General features: G+C 50.1%; 1 protein-coding gene across 1 annotated transcript in view; it reads right to left on the reverse strand.

The window, feature by feature from the left end:
• Positions 1–3,931: 3,931 nt before the first annotated feature.
• LOC123352653 (zinc finger protein 256-like) overlaps positions 3,932–22,274 on the reverse strand; it is a gene marked incomplete at its 3' end in the record, with an annotated part of 48,220 nt that continues 29,877 nt past the window's right edge. The window contains exon 3 of the mRNA XM_044993088.1: positions 3,932–4,544. Coding sequence (XP_044849023.1) covers positions 3,932–4,544 — 613 coding nt within the window. The remainder of the gene's footprint in view (positions 4,545–22,274) is intronic.

Consider the following 22,274-nt stretch of genomic DNA (forward strand, 5'->3'; position numbering starts at 1 on the left):
TTCTTGTCCAAAAAGGCAGCCAGATTGGGACCCATAGGCATGGATTGGCTCTGAAGCAATCAGATGTTTCTCTCTCTGTGCTTCATGAAACTTTGGATCCAAATGGTAAAAGACAGTTGTTCCCAATTTAATAATGGCATCCTTTAGGAGTGAGACCAATGCCACTTAACTAGGGAGCAGCATTCTCAAAATAGTTTACCTGGGCCACAGGTCACCATAGCTTCCATCACTGGGGCGAAAAATCAACCACTAGTACATGCGATTTCTACCTGAGTCCTTGTCAAATCTTTGACTTTTCTTGGAGTAATTTTATACTTCTCTGGTGTAGAATTCTTCACCAAGCACATAAAAGATCAGTAGCAATAGTGAAGTATAACTCCTCCCCTCCCCCAAATATGCCCTTTATTTATTTAATCTGGTGGCACAGATTTAAATTAGGGACTAAATTCAGGTGTGGCTTAGAATCCTTCTAAAACACCAAATGTCAGGTATCTATGGAAAATAGGTCTCTTTCTGCAGCTATATCACATTCAACACGGATTTCATTTTCTACATATTTGCAGCATCGCCCAGGGGTGACTGAACAGAAACATCACTTCCATTTTCCCCTTCCCTACTTAGATGGGAATTGCATTTCCCAAATAACAGGCAACCCGCACCTGATTAGGAAGGAGATCTCTTAACGAGCAACCTCCTGCAGGGCCTGGGCCACAACTGCTTTGGGGGCCAAATGCATGGGTATCTTATAGTCTCATAGAGTTTAAGGTCAGAAGGGACCATTATGATCATCTAGTCTGACCTCCTGCACAATGCAGGCCACAGAATCTCACCCACCCACTCCTGTAACAACCCCCTAACCTTAGTTCCAAGTCATTTACCAGGGAATCTTCTTCACAGCCCTTTAGAAAATATATTGACCTTCCCAACTGAATGGTTTGGATGGTGATAGGGAAGCCCTCTGACTTACCCTAGCTTCTTCTGTTGTTAGAGAGGGTGAAGTGACATTTTCCCCTATCCCTGCCCTGTTCATAGAATATCAGGGTTAGAAGGGACCTCAAGAGGTCATTGAATTCAACCCCCCTGCTCAAAGCAGGACCAATCCCCAGATTTTTGCCCCAAATCGTCCCTTCAAAGGCTGAACTCGCAACCCTAGGTTTAGCAGGCCAATGCTCAAACCACTGAGCTATCTCTCCCAGTTCCATCTCTGTTATAGTTCAATATATTTTAAGTGAGAAAAGTGGTAGTAACAATTTGTTCTCCAGCACAACCTGAAGCAACATCAGAGCAACTGGGAACGAAACAATTTGTTGATGACTAACAATTGCTTTGAAATGGGGGAACAGTATAACCGTGATGCTCAGGGTTTGTTTAGACTAGGAAAAGTGATGGAGTTTAGGTCAGGTCAAAGGGAAAGCTAATGCCAACCACTGCACCTGGGCTGCAGCTGCACTACAACTATAACTGTCTTTTTACACCAAGGTCACTAACTTGAGCAGCCAACACCATGTGCAGCCCTAGTGGATGGAAGGCCCAGGTAGTTTTTGCCTCAGTGTAGCTTGTTGGGATCAAACCTCTCTCTCCCCCCACCTGGAGCTGATGAACATTCCTAGCTGGAGGGACACACACTCCTAAGACTCAAAAGGAAAAAAGTTGATAGAAAAGAACACAGGATTGACCCCAAAGAAGGGTCAGCTGCAAAAGGCAGAAGCAGGCAACCCATCTGCAGGAGCTGAGAGACCACGGTGAAGATGATGTGAAGATCACTTTGTGGGGAATTAACAAATGTGATTTAAAAAAAAATCTTTGGCCAACCCTAGTCAAGGCATTTATTACAGTTCTCTCTCATGTGAATTTTCTGATGTCTAATAAGGCTTGAGCTCTGATTGAAGGTTTTCCTTCCTTCCTGGTCTACACTACGAGTTTATTTCGAATATAGCAGCGTTTTAAATCAAATTAACGCTGCACCCGTCCACACAATGAAATCCTTTATTTTGATATAAAGTGCTCTTAATATCGATAGCTGCACTCCTCCCTGATGAGGGGAGTAGCGCTGAAATCGGTTTTGCCATTTCGAATTAGAGTTAGTGTGGCTGCAATCTAACGGTATTGGCCTCCGGGAGCTATCCCACAGTGCACCATTGTGACCGCTCTGGACAGCAATCTGAACTCGGATGCACTGGCCAGGTAGATAGGAATTTTGAATTTAATTTCCTATTTGCCCAACGTGGAGCACTGATCAGCACAGGTGACCATTCAGTCCCAGAATCAAAAAAGAGCTCCATCATGGACCGTACGGGAGATACTGAATCTGATCTCTGTATGGGGAGATGAATCTATTCTACGAGAACTCCGTTCCAAAAGACAAAATGCCAAAACATTTGAAAAAATATCCAAGGCCATGATGGACAGAGGCCACAACAGGAACTCGGCCCAGTGCTGCGTGAAACTTAAGGAGCTGAGACAAGCGTAACAGAAAGCCAAAGAATGAAATGGACGCTCACGGAGGGAGGAGCGACTGACGACTGTAGCTATCCCACAGTTCCCACACTGTCCAAAAACCATTTGAATTCTTGGCTGAGCTTCCAAAGCCGGAAGGGTCAAAAACATTGTTGCGGGTGGTTCAGGGTATATGTCATCAGCCCCCCAACCCTCCCTCTGTGAAACCAAGGGAAAAAAATTATTTCCCGCCTTTTTTCAGTGTCACCGTATGTCTACTGGATGCTGCTGGCAGATGCGGTGCTGCAGCGCTACACAGCAGCATCCCCTTCCCTTCCCTTCCCTTGCAGATGGTGCAGCATGACTGATCTCCGTCATCGTCGTCCCCTGATTGCTCCTGGCCGGCCTCGGTGAGGTCGGCCGGGGGCGCCTGGGCGAAAATGAGAATGATTCCCCAGGTCATTCTCTTCTTTAAGTTTTGTCTCCTGGAGATTCACTCCTGCCTGGAATATCATAGCAGCTGGAGGCTGCCCTCCCCTCCCTCCTTTGATCTCTGCTTGCAGAGGCAATAAAGTCAGTGTTGTTTCAAATTCATGCATTCTTTATTACTTCATCACACAAATGGGGGATAACTACCACGGTAGCCCAGGAGGGGTGGGGGAGGAGGGAAGCAATGGGTGGCGTTGTTGCAGGGGCACCCCCTAGAATGGCATGCAGCTCATCATTTCTGCGGGATATCTGGGGCTCTGATCTGGAGCGGCCATTTGCCTCTCTGGTTTTTTAGTAGGCTTGCCTGATATTCTAGGCAGGACTGACTCTCCCTTTAGACAAAACTTGAAGAAGAGAATGACCTCGGGAGTCATTCCCATTTTTGTCCATGCGCCCCCGGCTGACCTCACCGAGGCAGGCCAGGAGCACCCATGACAGCAGCAGACGGTACAGTATGACTGGTAACAGTCATTGTCAACTTGCAATGCAGCAGACGGTACAGCAGAGCTGGTCACCCTCTTGGCTAATTTGCAAAAGGCAAGGGGATGATGCTGTGTAGCGCTGCAGTACCGCATCTGTTAGCAACATCCAGTAGACATACGGTGACAGTGAAAAAAGGCTGAATGGGCTCCATGGTTGCCGTGCTATGGCATCTGACTGGGCAATCCAGGGAAAAGGGTGTGAAATAATTGTCTGCCATTGCTTTCACGGAGGGAGGATTGTCTGATGACATTTACCCAGAATCACCTGCGACACTGTTTTTGCCCCATCATTCATTGGTATCTCAACCCAGAATTCCAATGGGCAGAGGAGACTATGGGAACTATGGGATAGCTACCCACATTGCAACGCTCCAGAATTCGACGCTAGCTTCGGTACATGGATGCACACCACTGAATTAATGTGCTTAGTGTGGCCACGTGCACTCGACTTTATACAATGTTTCCAAAAATCGGTCTCTCTAAAATCGGAATAATCCAGTAGTGTAGACATACCCCATGTGGATTTTCTGATGTTTAATAAGGTTTGAGCTCTGATTGAAACTTTTCCCACACTCAGAGCATGTGTAGGGTCTCTCTCCTGTGTGGATTCTCTGATGTGCAATCAGAGTAGAGTTCTGATTGAAGCTTTCCCCGCACTCTGAGCATATGTGGGGCTTCTCTCCTGTGTGGATTCTCTGATGTGAGATGAGGGCTGAACGATGAATGAAGTGTTTCCCACACTCAGAGCATCCATGAGGTTTCTCACCTGTGTGGATTCTCCTATGTTTGATAAGGTTTGAGCTCTGATTGAAGCTTTTCCCACATTCAGCGCATGTGTAAGGCGTCTCTCCTGTGTGGATTCTATGATGTGAGATGAGGGTTGAACTATCAATGAAGCGTTTACCACACTCAGAGCATTCATAAGGTTTCTCGCCCATGTGGATTGTCTGATGTGTGGTAAGGTGTGGCCTCTGACTGAAGTGTTTCCCACACTCAGAGCATCCATAAGGTTTCTCACCTGTGTGGATTCTCCGATGTGTGATCAGGGCAGAGCTCCGAATGAAGCTTTTCCCGCACTCAGAGCACATGTAGGGTTTCTCTCCAGTGTGGGTTCTCCAATGTGTGAGAAGAGTTGAGCTCCGATTGAAGATAGCAGATAGATGGCAGATAGAGACAATCCAGACATAGGTCACTCCCTATGCTGGAGAGAAAGGAATCTCAGAGAGAGGAATGGAAAAGGGATGAACAAACCAAAATATGTGCAGGAGAGATCAAACCTATCAGGATCTGATTTTTCCCAAATCCTCCCCCAGAGGAGAGAGGAAGGGATCAGTTTTGGTCTGTATCTCATGAGATCATTCAGGAGAAAGTGAGATTGGGGAGGGACCTGTTTCCAGTTGTCAGTCAGAATAGATGGGAAGCCTTGAGTGACATCTGCCATAATGGTTCCACATCTGCAGAGAACAATCCTGAACTTGGAGAGCTCACAAGGTCTTTGTAGGGTATTTGTATTTGTCCAATCTTCCACTTCTTGTAAGCTGTTTTTTTGTGTTTTCACTGTTAAGCCAAGCTGGTCGCCTGCCATATTTACTTTTCTTCCTACACATCAGGATGGTTTGTTCCTGCAACCTCAATAAGGATTCTTTAAAATACTTTTTAAAGTATTTCTTCGACTCCTTTCCCCGTCATGTTATTCTCCCAGGGGATCCTGCCCATCAGCTTCCCGAGGGAGTCAAAGTCTGCTTTTCTGAAGTCCAGGGTCTCTGTTCTACTGCTCTCCTTTCTTCCTTGTGTCAGGATCCTGAACTCGACCATCTCATGGTCACTGCCTTCCAGGTTCCCATCCACTATTGCTTCCTCTACTATTTCTTCCCTGAAGGGGTTGATTTGGGGGTGTGGCGGGGCAGACCAGGGAAAAGGTGGGGCGGTGCTTTGGGGAAGAGGTGGAGTGGGGGAGGGGCCTGAGGCAGAGCAGGAGTTGAGCACCCACTGGCCAGAGGGGAAGTTGGTGCCTACTGAGGGGATGGACAAAGGACTGACAGACTCAGAGAAGATGAGGGTTGAAAAGGACTTCAGGAGGTCATCCAGTCCAACCCCCTGCCCATGGCAGGACCAACACCAACTAAATCATCCCGGCCAGGGTTTTGTCAAGCCGGGCCTTCAAAACCTCTAAGGAAGGAGATTCCACCACCTCCCTAGGGAACCCATCCCAGTGCTTCACCACCCTCCTAGTGAAATAGTGTTTCCTAATATCCAACCTAGACCTCCCACACTGCAACTTGATATCATTGCTCCTTGTCCTGTCATCTGCCACCACTGAGAACAGCTGAACTCCATCCTCTTCGGACCCCCGCCCCCCTTTCAGGTAGCTGAAGGCTAGGGTTACCAGATATCCCGATTTTATAGGGATAGTCCCGATTTTTGGGTCCTTTTCTTGTATAGACTCCTATTACCCCCCACCCCGTCCCGATTTTTCACATTTGCTGTCTGGTCACCCTATTGAAGGCTGCTATTAAATCCCCCCTCGCTGTCCTCTTCTGCAGACTAAATAAGCTCCAGCCCCCTGGTCATTTTCCTTGTCGTCAGCTGGACCCTCTCCAATTTGTCCACACCCTTTCTGTAGTGGGTTGGCCCCAAACCGGACGCAATGCTCCAGATGTCCAGATATGGCCTCACCAGTGCCCAATAGAGCGGAATAATCACCTCCCTCGATCTGCTGGCAATGCTCCTACTAACGCAGCCCAATATGCCACTAGGCTTCTTGGCAAGAAGGGCACATTGCTGACTCATAGCCGGCTTCTCGCCCACTGTAATCCTCAGCTCTCGTTGACCAGCCCCAGGGCTGACTCATGAGTCCGCGGGGGAGGGGTGGAGGAGAGGAGGCCACGGTGAGTGGTGAGGACCCCAGAGAGGGGGTGCAGTGGAGGAGAGGGAGGACTCAGCCAAGCAGCAGTGGGCGATGGGGGATGGGAGAAGGGGGGAAGCAGATACAGGAGGAGATGGAGCACAGGCTGGGCACCAGGGCCCAGGCATCCAGGGCCTGGTTGGCGGCAGCTGTGCCAGGGGAGGCTTAGCCTCCCCATCTATTTACCAACCACCTGTGCTTCCACTGAGGGATCTCCAGAGTGTCAATGTTCCCCGGAGCTCGCCTTCCCTGACAGGCCTGAGCAACCAGAGCTTGTCCCTAGACCACTCCCAGCCTCCCCGCGGGGAGCGTATGGACCCAAACAGGCTGGAGACAAGTTATCGCAGAAATCACTGGGGACTTGGGGAGCATCTTCAGCTGTGGAGGGTGACACACCCCACAGGAGCTGAATTTCTGACTCGGGGCTGAGCAGTGCAGGGTGGATGCACAGCACAGCTGTGAGGCTGTTTGATGCGATCAATGCACCCAAGTCGGTTTAGTGGGGCTCTAGTGAAGACCCACTAAATTGACAGCAGAGCGCTCTCCGGGCGACTCTGGGACTACACCGGGAATGACAGGAGTAAGGTAAGTCTCCCGTCGGCCCAGCACAGCGTAGACACAGCAGTAAGTCGACCTAAGCTACGTCGAATCCAGCTGTGTTAGTCCCGTAGCTGGAGCAGCGTCACTTAGGACGACTTACTGCAGAAGGATGGACACAGCCTGAGGCCTGAGTTTCCACTGCAGTCTGGATGCTCAAACACCAGCTTGGCAATACAAGTCACCAAGCCCAGGCCACACAGAGACAGGCACAGTGTGCAGTGTGGATACCCCCTCAGACAAGCCCAGGAGTGTCACATGAGGAAATCAATCCTTTCGTTGGACTTCCTGGTAGAAGAGCCCAATGATGGTGGAGCTCCCCGACCGTCAGTGACAAACACAACGCTCCAGCAACTGAGCTCTATGGCTCGCTGCTGAAAGAAAAGCTTCATGAGTGACAAAGGGCAAAGGGAGGTGCTGGTCTTTGGCCAAGGACAGGGAGCCCCACCCTCCAACACAGACCATTTCCCTCGTTGTCTGTCTGTGCTGGGGCAGGAGCAATAACACGGCCTCCTGCTTTTGCTATTGCAGAGAGTTGGTTATGACGGTCTCCTCAAACACAGGGTGCGGAACAGGCCTCAGACCTGACTGGGTGTAAAGAAGAACTATGCAGCTAGACTGAGCCAGCTGGGAATTCAGATGTGCCCCTTTCCTGGAGGGATGGACTGACCTGTGAGGGAACTGGAACCGGAGCTACCAATGTTTAACTTGCACTCGTTCAGCATCTTTCCTGTGAGTGCCGTCACTGTAGGTTAAATACTCCAGCCCCAGGCTCCCCGCCAGCTCTGGGCCGACAAGCTTTCCTTGTGATTGGATTCTGTACAGCAGGGGTGCAGGGAACCAACAGGTGCATCTGACTCCTTGGTGAGGTTTTGCGTGCAACGTGTGTGTGTGAGTCTTTGTGTGTCGGAAGCATGAGTGTGGCACTGTCACTGAACCGAGAGAGGGCGACGGTGGTGGGAGAGAGACAGTGGAAGAATAAAGGGGCAGCGATGGGCATAATGATGATGATTGTGTTGTGTTTCATTCCTTAGATCTGGTGCCACTGCCTGTCCCTTTAGCCTTGTAGTTTACCAAGAATAAAACTAAATATCTGTTCAGATACAAGGGAGTGTCTGTGTCCATTCCTGTTAGCTGCACAGGGGTTTGACGTTGCTGCTTTCAATCCTCCGGCTCTGCCAGGATAAGGAACAATTCAGGCCGTAATTGAACTGAAGGAGGGAGATGATTTTCTGACAGGAGGGACGGCGCCTCTCAAAGGTGTTTGGCAGGCAGCCTCCTTCCCAGGTCTGAACCGACAACACCCAGTTGAAAAGGGCCCCTCCCCAGCCCTCCTCAGCCCGGTGAAAACGAGCGAGTGAGTGAGCGTGGGGGAGAGCGAGCGACGGAGGGAGATGGATTGAGCGGGCCGGGACCTCGGTGAAGGGGCGGGATGAGGGTGTTCGGTTTTGTGGGGTCAGAAAGTTGGCAACCCCAGATCCAGGGGAAACAACTCAAACACCCAACAAGTCTGGCCAGGGGCAGGACATCAGCTTTGAGGGGAGGGGTGGGTGTGGCAGTGAAATCACAAAGGCCTTTTGCAGGAACTCGGCCTATTGGGCAAAGGTGATGGGGAGGGGGTGACCTCACAAAGAGATCCCGACATCAGCCGGGCAGGACAGAGGTGCAGGGCCAGGCCAGTCTCTGAGACCTCCCGGCTTTCCTGCCGCAAGTCTCCTTCGCGAGGTCTCTCCTCGAGGGCTGAGAGAGAATTAGGATTCAGAGTTGTGAGCATGAGGAGGAACCTCTGTGGAGTTTTCTCCTTTCCTACCACGGATTGTGCCGAAAACAAACTTCCCTTTGAGAAGGTAAGAGGCTCAGAGAGATTTGGAACCTGTTCCATCTGATCCACCTGGCGCAGGCAGCATTCTCGGCCCAGAAAACACTGGCTTCAGGTGGCAGAATTTGATTTCCTCCCTAGGTTTTGATGATTGGAATCCCTGGGGACATTGGGGTGTATCCTTTTTGGTTTATCTTTTCCTCTTTCCTCCCTCCTTTCTCCTCTTCTCTTGCTTCTTTTTTCCCTTTTCCAGCTTCCCTCCCTCTACCTAGGAGGGACGGGTCTGGAGTGTGGGCAGGGGAGGGGTATTGCTCTCATTGCGGGAGGTCCTCACCAAGAGGTGGGTCTGGGTCTGAGAGTGATCCCCTCTGATAGTGTCCTGGGCCGTCCTTTGGGACATCTGGTGAGACCCCTCAGCCTTCTGCCCCTCAGAGACTCAGTGCTGATTGGCTGAGCAGGGGGCTATCGACACCAAGGAGACTCAGGTCAGTTTGGTCTCTTTTCAAATCAGGCAAATAAGTCACAACCAATCCAATGTATGGAATTAATCTTGCTGCTTTTCTCCATTAATTGTCTCTTGGAAGGTCATGATTTTCAATAATGTCCTAGGTCTTCTAAAATACTTGCTGAATAATTACTATGAACCACTGTTGGTCTCTAGCTCACTTGAGGGCACTTTATTCTGATCACTCAATGTGTGAAATTCAAGATGTGAGAGAGAGGCTGAAAGTCAGGAGCAGTGTTTCCTCTAATTTGTTATGTCCATGTGTGGAATGAATTTTGTTTTGGGCACAAATATGGAGGTGAGGTGTGACACATCACCTGCATATTGCACTCCTTACAAAATTCATTCTGCACATGGATGGTGTGTGGCAGGGGTGAGGCTGAAAGGTTTGGAGTGTGGGAGAGGCTCGGGGGGGGGTTGGGGCGCAGTGATGTGAGGGCTCCGGCTGGGGGTGCAGGCTCTGGAGTGGGGCTAGCGATGAGGGTCTCAGCATTGGAGCAGAGGGTAGGGGCGCAGGGGGTGAGGGCTCTGGGGTGGGGCTGGGAATGAGGAGATTGGGGAGCAGGTTGCCCCAGGGAGAAAGAACTCCCCCCTCCAGCCCTCTCTCCCCACAGCAGCTCAGGGCCAGCTGAGAGGGCACCTGTCTCCAAGCCGCAGCAGCGCCGGTGGGGCTGGGTTGGGACTGAGGGAGGCGACAGGATTTATTTTTCCGAAGTCAAAAGGAGGAAGGGATGGAGTTATGCTTCAGTTTTTACCTCATAAACTTAAGTCCTGTCTAACCTACAGGACACTATGGGAATAAGACACTATGTCATGTGGTGACATCACAAGAGCAGAGGATGTGAGAACTACAGCAACTGAGAGGGTGGGGGATTTAGAGTCAGATTGTTTCAAATGCTGCATTTGTCGGCTGACATTTAACAGCAACGCTTAGCTAACACAATGGAGAAAGGAATTCTCTGCTAAAGATTCAACCTGCCCCTTTGGCCAACTCTGCCCCTTCCCTGACCGGAGTGTGCTCAGAACAGCCCCACCTCCCCCCGCACACACACACACACACACAAGCCCACAGCTGGGCACCCAGCACAAAGCCAGGGAAGTGGTTGCTTGGCTTGTTTTACTTTTTGCTTTACAGAAGGTTTTTTCAAAAGCATTTTCTGCTCCTGTTCCCCATGGTGAGGAAGCAGATGGTTGTGGGGAAGGGAACCTGAGAGCGGTGGAGCCGGGGCAGTGGGGGGAGGAGTTGGGGGAGGCTGAAGAGGGCAACGGGAGGCTGGAGGTGACTGGGGCGATGGGGGAAAGGGAACAGTTTGGAGGAGGCTGAAGGGGGAGATGGGGGAACGGGACATTTGGGGGGGGCTAAAGGGGGCAATTGGGGCAGTTGTGGGAGGCTGAAGAGGGTGATGGGGGAAGTTGCGGGAGGCTAAAGGGAGCAATGGGGGAAGTTGGGGGAGGCTGAAGAGGGTGATGGGGGAAGTTGGGGGAGGCTGAAGGGGGCAATGGGTTGAAGGAGGCCGGGGCAGGGAGGCAGTTGGGGGGGCTGCTCGTCCCCACAGGAGGGGAAGAGGAAGAGGAGCTGCCCTTCTTTCTGAAGCTGTTTCCTGTTAGAACTTGCAACTTCACTGTTCCTGAGCAGGGTCCTGTGATGAAAAGGAAACTAGAGAGATTCGTGGTCCTGCTTTCAGCAGGGGCTTAGGCTGGATGAGCTCCTGAGGTCTCTTCCAACCCTCATTGTCTAGGATTCTGTGTTTCTGTGGAGGACAGGTCCATCAATGGCTGTTGGCCAGGGTGGGCAGGGATGGTGCCCCTAACCTCTGTCTGTCAGAAGCTGGGAATTGGGCGACAGGGGATGGCTTACTGGATGATTCCTGTCTGTTCATTCCCTCTGGGGCACCTGGCACCGGCCGCTATCGGCCGACAGGACACTGGGCTAGATGGAGCTTTGGTTTGACCCAGTCTGGCCGTTCTTCTCTTCTAATGCTCTTCTCACATGCTCAGTAACAGCTGCAAGCTGCTGCCCTCACGCGCCATCAGAATCTGCTCCCTGCAATCAAAGGCCGGAAAATCCCCCTGAAGGGGGGAATCGGAGGGGCGGGATGGGCAGAGGGACAAAACTGGGACAGGATCAGGGGTTCAGACGGGGGCTGCCCTGCCAGGTAGGTGCAGAAGGGAAACCCCCAGCTAGAGGGAGGCAGAGGGGATAGAAGTTCCCACAGATGGGGTGAGCCGGCAGCAGCAGTTCCAAACTAGGGTGTGGTGGATGGTAGAAGGACTCGTGTTCCTCGCAGGATGGTCCATCTCAGCCCCCCCTCCCCAGGGCTGTGGTGTTAAAGGCCCCGAGTGGCCCAGTGCTCAGGCTCCACCGCTCTGCTCTAGCTGAAATGGTGACTGAGCTGCCAAGGGAGATGTGATTCAGAGAAATAGTTTAAACCTCCCTCCCCCCATCCCCTCATCATAAAGCAAACTGATACTTTTAGACGTGTTTACGCCGTTTCAAAGAATTCCTGGCCAGTTTCCGTCTCGGTAACATGTCTGCTTGGAGCCTCAGAGTAGCTCAAGATTTGTCTTATCTGCTGTTCTGATTGCCTGAATTAGTCTCCCTGTCCTGAGCTCCCTGGAGTTCTGCACCTTTTCATTGTTTATTTCTAGCAATGCTATTTGGATGACAGTGTCCAGTAGTTCAGGCACCCAGCTGAGAAGCAGGAATTAGGACACACCGGGGAGCTGATCCCCCTGCCCCACTCGCTCTCATTAGTTAGCCCCAATGAACCCCCTTCAAAGGGAGAGCTGGACAGAGCCCCACCACGGCACACTGCTTTGTGCAGTGACCTGAAACATGGGGGACCCTGGTTCAAATCCTTTCTCCCTTGTGGACAGTGGCGGGGGGCAGGGGAGCGGGGGTGATGCTGGCAGCCCCAGCTCATGCCTGTGGCCTCAGGCCTCCCTGAGGCACAGATCTAGCCCAAAGGCAGACTTGCCTAGGTGGCAGGATAGCCCCGAGTGCCCAAGGGGACTGTCTGTGACTCCCTGCTCAGGCTGTTCGTGTGCCTGGGGAGTTCGCTCTCGGGGGGTGGAAGCTCCCAGTCCCCATGGGGGGTGCCCTGGTGTGTAACAGTCTGCCCTGAGCTTGGTATTCACGTCCCTGAGCTACTCTCTGCAGAGCCCAGCTGAGCAATGCCTGATTGACATGGGAGTGCATAGGAGAAGAGACAGAGCACAGGCTGGAAAGTGACACATCACAGCAAAGCCCAAACCTCCTCCTAGGGGCACGATATTCCCTGTGGGTGCTGGGGGGACACGCTGTGATGGGATCCGCTGTGCCCCCAAACCCTCTCCAGCCTGGGCTGTCTCCCACAATACCCTGCTAGTGACCAGCAGCAACCCCTCCAGGCGCTGTTATCCCTCGGCACAATGGCATGTGGAGCGGCTTGATTGCATGGATGCTCCCGGAGCCACTCGTGAATCCCACAGTGAGGTGCCCGCCAGATCCCCCCAGCTCCCAGCACTGCGCCTCAGGAATATGCTGTGTGTGTTAGTAATTGGTTCCCCACTCGTGTTATACCAATATAATAAAAACCAGCAGGATCTTATTAAAGGGGAAAAGACATTTGTCACATATATTGTAAATATTATAATAAAATAGAAGATAACAGCAAACAACGTTGTTTGACTACTTATTCCTATGGTTACTTATATATATATATATATATATATATGTGTGTGTGTGTGTGTGTGTGTGTGTGTGTTATTGCCCAAAAGGGTCCGAGGTACTCTGCAAGAACGAGACCAACTCCACACTGAGAGTAATTGGCTTTAATGAAGGTAAAGTGACACATCTGCAACGGGGACCCCAAGCGTTGCTGTCACTGAGACGGGGACCCAGCGCCCTGCAGCTCGGCCTGGGGTGAAGTCCTAAAACAAACACAAAGCATGCTCATTTTATACAAACAGCAGCATATCAGCTCATACATAATGCAATAGACACTCTCCGCCCTCCGGGGCTGCCTCCCTGGCCAACAGCCAGGGACTTACCACACAGCAGTCCCAGCCGGCTACAGCAGGTCAAAGCCAGCATGCTGTGTCCTACAATAACCGGAGGCTGAGAAAGCGGAATTGCCTGAGCTAAGCCGTAACAGAATCTTCCGTGGTTCTCGCCTACTACAATATGTATACCCATGCACACAATCATTCATACAAGTTCTGTGTAGATATTATAGTTACCAGCTTGAAGTTGCTTGTGACAGAATACTGGCCAGGTATCCTGTACACAAGAGTGGAGCCGAGTCCGGGTCAGGTGCACCTGATGCTCCTGGAGGCTGGCAGCAGAACCATAGACTCAAAGTTCTTGTTCTCTAGAGTCCATTTTTATAAGGATTTTTCCCTGTGTTAGTTCTTCATTCTGCTGTTACTAGATCAATCAGCAGATAGCTGGTTCCATTCTGCCCTTTGTTTCCTTTGAGGTGCCGGGGTGGATTCCAGTTCGCCCTCCGGGGGTCATCTGGTTGATTCCACTTGACACCTTCTTCGGCCAACACTGAATTTTCTAAGCTGGTAACTCCCTAACCATTCATTCAGCATTTAAACTAGACTCTCATTCACATATACTTTTTATCTTAACAACATTCATTTTACTCTTTCTTTATCCTTTTTGGGTGTGAGACTCCTTGTCTTTTAACAATTAAAAAACATAAAGTGAGGTAAAAATGAATTTAACAGAGGCGGGGGTTTCTATTTGTATGTTACATAGTTTTGCCTGAGGCATAGGGTTAATTGACGGCTTGTGCGCTGAGTTAACAAGGTGCTGAGTCAATTAACCAATCAGCAGCTTACAGCGGCCATTTACAAAACAAAGTAGCAGTTACAAACTTTCACTTAGACAACAGGTACTTAGAGTCAATTGATGTCAATTAACCAGTTAACAGCTTACAGCCGCTGCTACAAAGCAAAGTAGCGACTTCAAAGTTTCACTTTAGAACACAGGCGCTTAGAGTTAATTGACGTTAAAAAAGTTTTGTACAAAGTGTCTCCTTGAGCAGGCTTCGTACAGGCACAGCTATTTCTAACAATAAATCCTTACAAATCTACTTTTAACATAAACCTTGCACAGATATTTCTGACAATAAATCCTTACAAATAAATCCTTACAAATCTACTTCTAACATAAACCTCATAAACCTTAAGTTATAAAGTACAATAAATCAATAAATCATTTCTCATATAAACCATGTGTAATGTAAACCTTCTTTAATATCCCTACACTGGAAGGTGGAGCTACACCAGGAACGTGGTGTCGCGGTTTGGGTGGGTTATTGGAAGAGCGGGGTGGACTAGTTTATGGCAGAAGCCTGCGATTTGCCTTGCCTGCCCGACTTGCGCTTTTGGCTTCACTTTTGGTTTTTGATTTTTTTCCTCCACTGTCACCAGTTCATCCCTTCCCCACTGAACTGCCCAGTGCCTGGCTTGGAGGTGGAGGCAGGAGGAGAGAGACAAGAGTGAGATTTCAGCATCTCCAGTAGCCCCAACAAACACTGTGAGGTTTTAATTCATAGCTGTTGTCGGTCTGGGGGAGACCCTGGTGCACCAGCGGGGGAGGGTGTCTGATGGGGTTGGTGGTCTGGCTGGGGGCAGACATTGCATCCCCTTTCCCACTGCTAATTGAATGAGAAGACAGACGTCCCTGTGGAGCAGATAAGAGCCTCAGAGAGGTTTCATGTTGTTGTTTCATGTTGTCCTAGGTTTCCTTCCTATGGACTGCATCACCAAGTGGAATTCATGGCGAACCATTGCCATTATGCAGTAAAACATCTTTAAGACTTGGTCTTCGATGAATCAATGAACAGTCTCCACTCATGTGGATTGTGAACGATGTTGCAATGTCCTGGTGAAATCGCTCGCCCAAAACTGTGGAGCTGCAGTAGTGCTGGGGCAGTGATCCCCACCAGTGACCTGGGCCATCCTTTGAGCTCTCTGGTGAGACCCCTCAGCCTCTCTAACATTGCAGTTCTCCTCAAACACTGGCTGAATAATTACTGTGCACACTTGTTGGACTGGAGCTCATCTAAGAGCACTTTATTGAGGTCATTCAATGTATGAATTTCAAGATCCGATGGTTAATTTAAAAATCAGGTCTCTGGGGGTTCTATTCCCAATTCAGCCATTGACTGGCTGTGTGACCTAAGACAAGTCAATTCTCCTTTTTCAGCCTGAGCGTCTCCCTCTTTCAAGTAGGTATAATAATGATCCGCTCCTACCTACCTCAACACACTCACTCTTCCCCAACACACACACACAAACAGTCTCCACACTGCAGCTGAAAAGCAGCTGGCAATCTAGTAGGATGACCCTGGAACAATGGGATAGAGAAACCTGCATCACTGAAAGTGCAGCCACAAAGACACCACACACCAGCTTCCCCTAGCTGGCAAGAATCAAACCTCCACAGAAAGATTCCTGTGGTATCGTAGGCCAGCTTCCTAAGGCCTCAGCCTCAACCACATAACACAGGGACCTTTCTACACTCTGGTTCTGTTCTAACGGAAGGATCATTTCCAAATGTTCGCTCAGACCAGCTTGCCCAGCACCCTCACTGCTGTGCATCTCTGTATGTGTGGCCATGGCTGAACAGCAAGAATTCCTGCCCATTTCCCTTCTGGCTGGAGCATGGTTAGAGTGTGTTTGTGGTTAATGATGTTGCTGTAGATTGTTGGCTTCCTGCTTTGGCTTTTCCCAACATTTCTCCAGCACATCAGTCCCTGGCTCAGTCTCCTGGGCAGTGGAAAACATCCCTTGTTTGGTGCTGCCAAGGGGATCATGCAGAGCTGAGATGTCTCTCGGTTTGGATCAAAGGGGAATGTTGGATGGAATTTATCACACAACCCTCCCTGCTCCGCAGAGCCCCATGGGGAGAATGTAGAGAAGGGGGAGTCATTCCTCCCCTGCACTCCCAGAAGAGTTGCTAGGACTCCTTCCTGCCAGCTACTCACCCCTGGATTCATCCTTAGCTCCTAGGATCTTTCTGCTCCAAAGGCTCCATAGTCCTGGGGTGGGGAGGGTGTCACTGCACAGTCTGAAACACAAGGGAGGTTTCTGGAATTGAAGGAAGGAGCAGAAAATGGAGAGGAAAGAAACAGAGAGAAAACGCCTCGTCTCTCTCCCCTCCCCCTCCCATCAAGAAATGTTACCAAGGACCAGCGTTAGGGGAAACGGTGCCCTGGGCAAAACGTGTACTTTGGCAAAGTTCTTGGTTCAGGCTTGTAGCAGTGATGGAATAAACTGCAGGTTCAAATCAAGTCTCTGGAGTACATCCACAACTGGGATGGGCCATTCAGTCCTTTGTACAGAGCTTCAGTTTGTAGCCAAGTCCCTCCAGAGGTATGAAGCAGGACTGAAGACCAGATGGAGATGAGGCATCAGTCTTTTATAGTCTCTTGCCATGTGGTCTTTGCTTTCTTTGTCCCAAGGACACTCTCCAGCACGCGACATAGAAAAACCTTAGAGTTCTGTCCATAGGCAGGTCCCTGCACACCTTGCTGAGCCACAAGGCATATCTGCCTTCTCTCAATGGGTCAATTGTATAGCTGATGGTCCTTAATGGGCCATCAAGCAGGCTAGGCAGAGCTGACACCAATTTGTCTGGCTGGGGTGTTCCCCAGAAGCATAGCACAAGTTTGAAATACAGGCAGCATAGAGCCAATATTCATAATGTCAACTACAAAAATGATACATATCTAGAGATAGCATAATTATAATCAGCCAATCATAACCTCTCCATAGACCCTTTATGTGACCACTGTGACAAAGTTCCTTCTCTCCTTTAGTAGGTCCTGCGCTTATTGGCGGATTTCCTCCCCTCAGTGGTTGTCCCCTCGGACGAAACCCACACTCTGGATCAACTCCTCCTATTTCTGCTTAGGAGTAGCGAGGCTAGGGGGGAACCCGGGCCCACCCTCTACTCCGGGTTCCAGCCCAGGGCCCTGTGAATTGCAGCAGTCTCTATAGTGCTACTTGTAACTGCTGCTTGACTGCTACAGCTTCCCTGGGCTACTTCCCCATAGCCTCCTTCAAACACCTTCTTTATCCTCACCACCGGATCCTCCTGGTGACTGATACTGCTTGATTGTATGGTGTTTCCTCAATCCTCCAGCAGTACCACCTCTCTGTTCTTAGCTCCTTGTGTCTCTTGCTCCCAGCTCCTCATATGCACTTCTTTCCTCTGGCTCCTCCTCCCCTGACTGGAGTGAGCTCCCCTTTTTATATCAGGGTGCCATGATTAGCCTGCCTTGATTGGCTGCAGGTGTTCCAATCAATGTTAGCTCTCTCCGGTGCCTTCTAGAAGGTTCTTAATTGGCCCCATGTCCCTTGATTAGCCTGGAGCAACTGCCATTTTGGTTCCCAAGGTACTAGGGATTTGTTTAGCCTGGGGCTAACATACCTGCTCCTCAGGACTTTCCTGTAGCCATCCGGCCTTGCTCCATCACATATCCCCCCCCTCTGCTCAACACCACAGGGTTGGGCAACTTGGGACGCCAGGCAGTGTGCTTGTGAAAGACCATCAGCATTGCCGTGGTGGCAACCAGCCCTATGCCGAATGCAGAACTGAAACGGCTGGAGGGATAAGAACCACCTGGTGACCCTTGCATTCTTTTCCTTATTTCTCTGCATCCATTGAAGGGGTGCATGGTCCGTCACAAGAGTAAAGCGTCGGCCTAAGAGGTAATAACGGAGCGTCTCCATGGCCCATTTGACAGCAAGGCATTCCCTCTCGACTACTGCATACTTCTGTTCTCGTGGGAGCAGCTTTCTGCTTAGGTAGAGAATCGGATGTTCGTCATCTCCAATCATTTGGGACAGAACTGCCCCCAACCCCACCTCAGAAGCATCAGTCTGTAAAATAAATTCCTTGGTAAAGTCCGGGGCTATGAGTATGGGGTCAGTACAGAGGGCCGTCCGAAGGTCTACAAACGCCTCTTCTGCAGCGTCGGTCCACTTAACCATGTCTGGACCTCGCGCCTTCACCAGATCCGTTAGAGGATTCGCCCGACTGGCGAAGTGGGGAATAAACCGTCGGTAGTAGCCTACCACGCCTAGGAATGCACGGACCTGCTTCTTTCGGGTCGGCCGGGGCCAGTTTTGAATCGCTTCCAATTTATTAGCTTGGGGCTTCACTACACCCCTTCCTACAATATATCCCAGGTACCTAGCCTCTGCTAGTCCTCTGGCACATTTAGCAGGATTAGCGGTGAGGCCAGCCCGCCTTAAGGTGCGTAGTACTGCCTCAACTTTCTCCAAGTGGGTTCCCCAGTCTGGCGTATGGATGATGACATCATCTAGGTATGCAGCTGCATAACTAGTATGGGGGCGCAGCAGCTTATCCATGAGGCGCTGGAATGTGGCTGGGGCCCCATGTAACCCAAAAGGGAGGACAGTATACTGGAACAGCCCATCAGGGGTGGAGAACGCTGTCTTTTCTTTAGCTTCTTTGGTCAGCGGAATCTGCCAATACCCTTTGTCAGATCCAGTGTAGTCAAGAATCGGGCACTACCCAGTGGGTCAACCAGTTCGTCGATGCGTGGTATGGGGTATGCATCAAACTGGGATACTTCATTCAGTCGGCGAAAGTCATTACAGAATCTCGTGGTACCATCAGGTTTGGGCACCAGAACAATTGGACTGCATCACTGACTGTAGGATTCTTCAATAATGCCTAATTCTAACATTTTCTTTACTTCGGCCTTGATTTCTTCTCTTTTGGCTGCTGGGATTAGGTAGGGTCTCAATGTTACCTTGGATCCGGGGATTGTGCGGATATGGTGATAGGTCTCAGTCGTCCGACCCGGTTTTGTAGAAAATACATCCCGGTTATGATTAATCATGTCGGCTGCCTCGATCTTTTGGATTGGCGTCAAGTCAGGTGATATCTTCACTTGCTCATGTACGTCATCCTCCTGGGGAAGAGTCTCCCGGGTGACTAGGCATGCCTCTCAATCATGCCAGGGTTTTAGAAGATTGATATGGTATATTTGCTCCGGTTTTCTGCGGCCTGGCTGCCGTACCTTATAGTTTACTTCTCCCATGGCTTCAATCACTTCATAGGGTCCCTGCCACTGGGCCAACAGCTTGCTTTCTGCTGTGGGCACAAGGACCATTACTCGATCCCCTGGCTGGAACCGTCGAAGCTTTGCTTGGGGTTATAATGGGTCCGTTGGGTCTCCTGTGCTTTTTCCAAGTGTTCTCGTACAATGGGTGTAACCTGGGCTATCCGATCCCTCATCTGTAGTACATGCTCAACTATGTTCCTTCCGGGATTTGGCTCCTCTTCCCAGGCTTCTCTGGCTATATCCAGTATGCCTCGGGGGTGGCGCCCATATAGTAGTTCGAATGGAGAGAAACCTGTGGAGGCTTGTGGAACTTCCCAGATGGCAAACATGAGGTAAGGCAATAGGGTATCCCAGTCTTTCCCATCTCGGCTCACCACTTTCCTGATCATGGCCTTGAGGGTCCTATTGAATCTTTCCACAAGGCGGTCTGTTTGTGAGTGGTATACAGAGGTCCGTAGGGCTTGTACATGGAGCAATGAACAGAGATCTTTCATCAACTTAGACATGAAAGGTGTCCCTTGATCAGTCAGCATCTCCTTGGGCAGTCCAACCCGGGAAAAGATCTACACTAGCTCCTTAGCTATTGTCTTGGAAGCTGTGTTGCGTAGGGGGACAGCTTCTGGTATCGGGTTGCATAGTCTAGTACAACCAGCACATGTTGGTGGCCCCGAGCTGTCTTCTCTAGAGGCCCAATCAGATCCATGGCTATGCGTTCAAATGGTACCTCTATTCATAGAATCATAGAATCATAGAATCTCAGGGTTGGAAGGGACCTCAGGAGGTCATCTAGTCCAACCCCCTGCTCAAAGCAGGACCAAACCCAACTAAATCATCCCAGCCAGGGCTTTGTCAAGCCTGACCTTAAAAACCTCTAAGGAAGGAGATTCCATTACCTCCCTAGGTAACCCATTCCAGTTCTTCACCACCCTACTAGTGAAAAAGTTTTTCCTAATATCCAACTTAAACCTCCCCCTCTGCAACTTGAGACCATTACTCCTTGTTCTGTCATCTTCTACCACTGAGAACAGTCTAGATCCATCCTCTTTGGAACCCCCTTTCAGGTAGTTGAAAGCAGCTATCAAATCCCCCCTCATTCTTCTCTTCTGCAGACTAAACAATCCCAGTTCCCTCAGCCTCTCCTCATAAGTCATGTGCTCCAGCCCCCTAATCATTTTTGTTGCCCTCCGCTGGACTCTCTCCAATTTATCCACATCCTTCTTGTAGTGTGGGGCCCAAAACTGGACACAGTACTCCAAATGAGGCCTCACCAGTGCTGAGTAGAGGGGGATGATCACATCCCTTGATCTGCTGGAAATGCCCCTACTTATACAACCCAAAATGCCATTAGCCTTCTTGGCAACAAGGGCACACTGTTGACTCATATTCAGCTTTTCATCCACCGTAACCCCTAGGTCCTTTTCTGCAGAACTGCTACCCAGCCATTCGGTCCCTAGTCTGTAGCAGTGCATGGGATTCTTCCGTCCTAAGTGCAGGACTCTGCACTTGTCCTTGTTGAACCTCATCATATTTCTTTTGGCCCAATCCTCTAATTTGTCTAGGTCCCTCTGTATCCTATCCCTACCCTCCAGCGTATCAACCACTCCTCTCAGTTTAGTGTCATCTGCAAACTTGCTAAGGGTGCAGTCCACACCATCCTCCAGATCGTTAATGAAGATATTGAACAAAACCGGCCCCAGCACCGACCCTTGGGGCACTCCACTTGATACCGACTGCCATCTAGACATGGAACCATTGATCAATACCCGTTGAGCCCGACCATCTAGCCAGTTTTCTATCCACCTTACCGTCCATTCATCCAGCCCATACTTCTTTAACTTGCTGGCAAGAATACTGTGGGAGACTGTATCAAAAGCTTTGCTAAAATCCAGAAATAGTACATCCACTGCTTTCCCCTCATCCACAGAGCCGGTTATCTCGTCATAGAAGGCAATTAGGTTAGTCAGGCATGACTTGCCCTTGGTGAATCCATGCTGACTGTTCCTGATCACTTTCCCCTCCTTTAAGTGGTTCAGGATTGATTCCTTGAGGACCTGTTCCATGATTTTTCCAGGGACTGAGGTGAGACTGACTGGCCTGTAGTTCCCTGGATCTTCCTTCTTCCCTTTTTTAAAGATGGGCACTACATTAGCTTTTTTCCAGTCATCCGGGACCTCCCCCGATCGCCATGATTTTTCAAAGATAATGGCCAATGGCTCTGCAATCTCGTCGGCCAACTCCTTTAGCACCCTCGGATGCAGCGCATCCGGCCCCATGGACTTGTGCTCGTCCAGCTTTCCTAAATAGCCCCGAACTACTTCTTTCTCCACAGAGAGCTGGTCACCTCCTCCCCATACCGTGCTGCACAGTGCAGCTGTCTGGGAGCTGACCTTGTCTGTGAAGACAGAGGCAAAAAAAGCATTGAGTACACTAGCTTTCTCCACATCCTCTGTCACTAGGTTCCCTCCCTCATTCAGCAAGGGGCCCACACTTTCCTTGACTTTCTTCCTGTTGCTAACATACCTGAAGAAACCCTTCTTGTTACTCCTAACATCTCCGGCTAGCTGCAACTCCAAGTGTGATTTGGCCTTCCTGATTTCACACCTGCATGCCTGAACAATACTTTTATACTCCTCCCTGGTTATTTGTCCAATCTTCCACTTCTTGTAAGCTGTTCTTTTGTGTTTAAGACGAGCAAGGATTTCACTGTTAAGCCAAGCTGGTCGCCTGCCATATTTACTTCTCTTCCTACACATCGGGATGGTTTGTTCCTGCAACCTCAATAAGGTTTCTTTGAAATACAGCCTCTTCCTTATTATTGGAAGAGGTATCAAAGGGGCCCGTAAGTGTGGGCGAGGGCTATGTAGCTGACACTCTGGACAAGAGGTGCAGTATCGCCTGACATCTTCAGGTACTCCTGGCCAGAAGAACCTCCTCAGGATCCTGG

This window comes from Mauremys mutica, chromosome 18, assembly GCF_020497125.1.
Source record: "Mauremys mutica isolate MM-2020 ecotype Southern chromosome 18, ASM2049712v1, whole genome shotgun sequence".
NCBI lineage: Eukaryota > Metazoa > Chordata > Testudines > Geoemydidae > Mauremys > Mauremys mutica.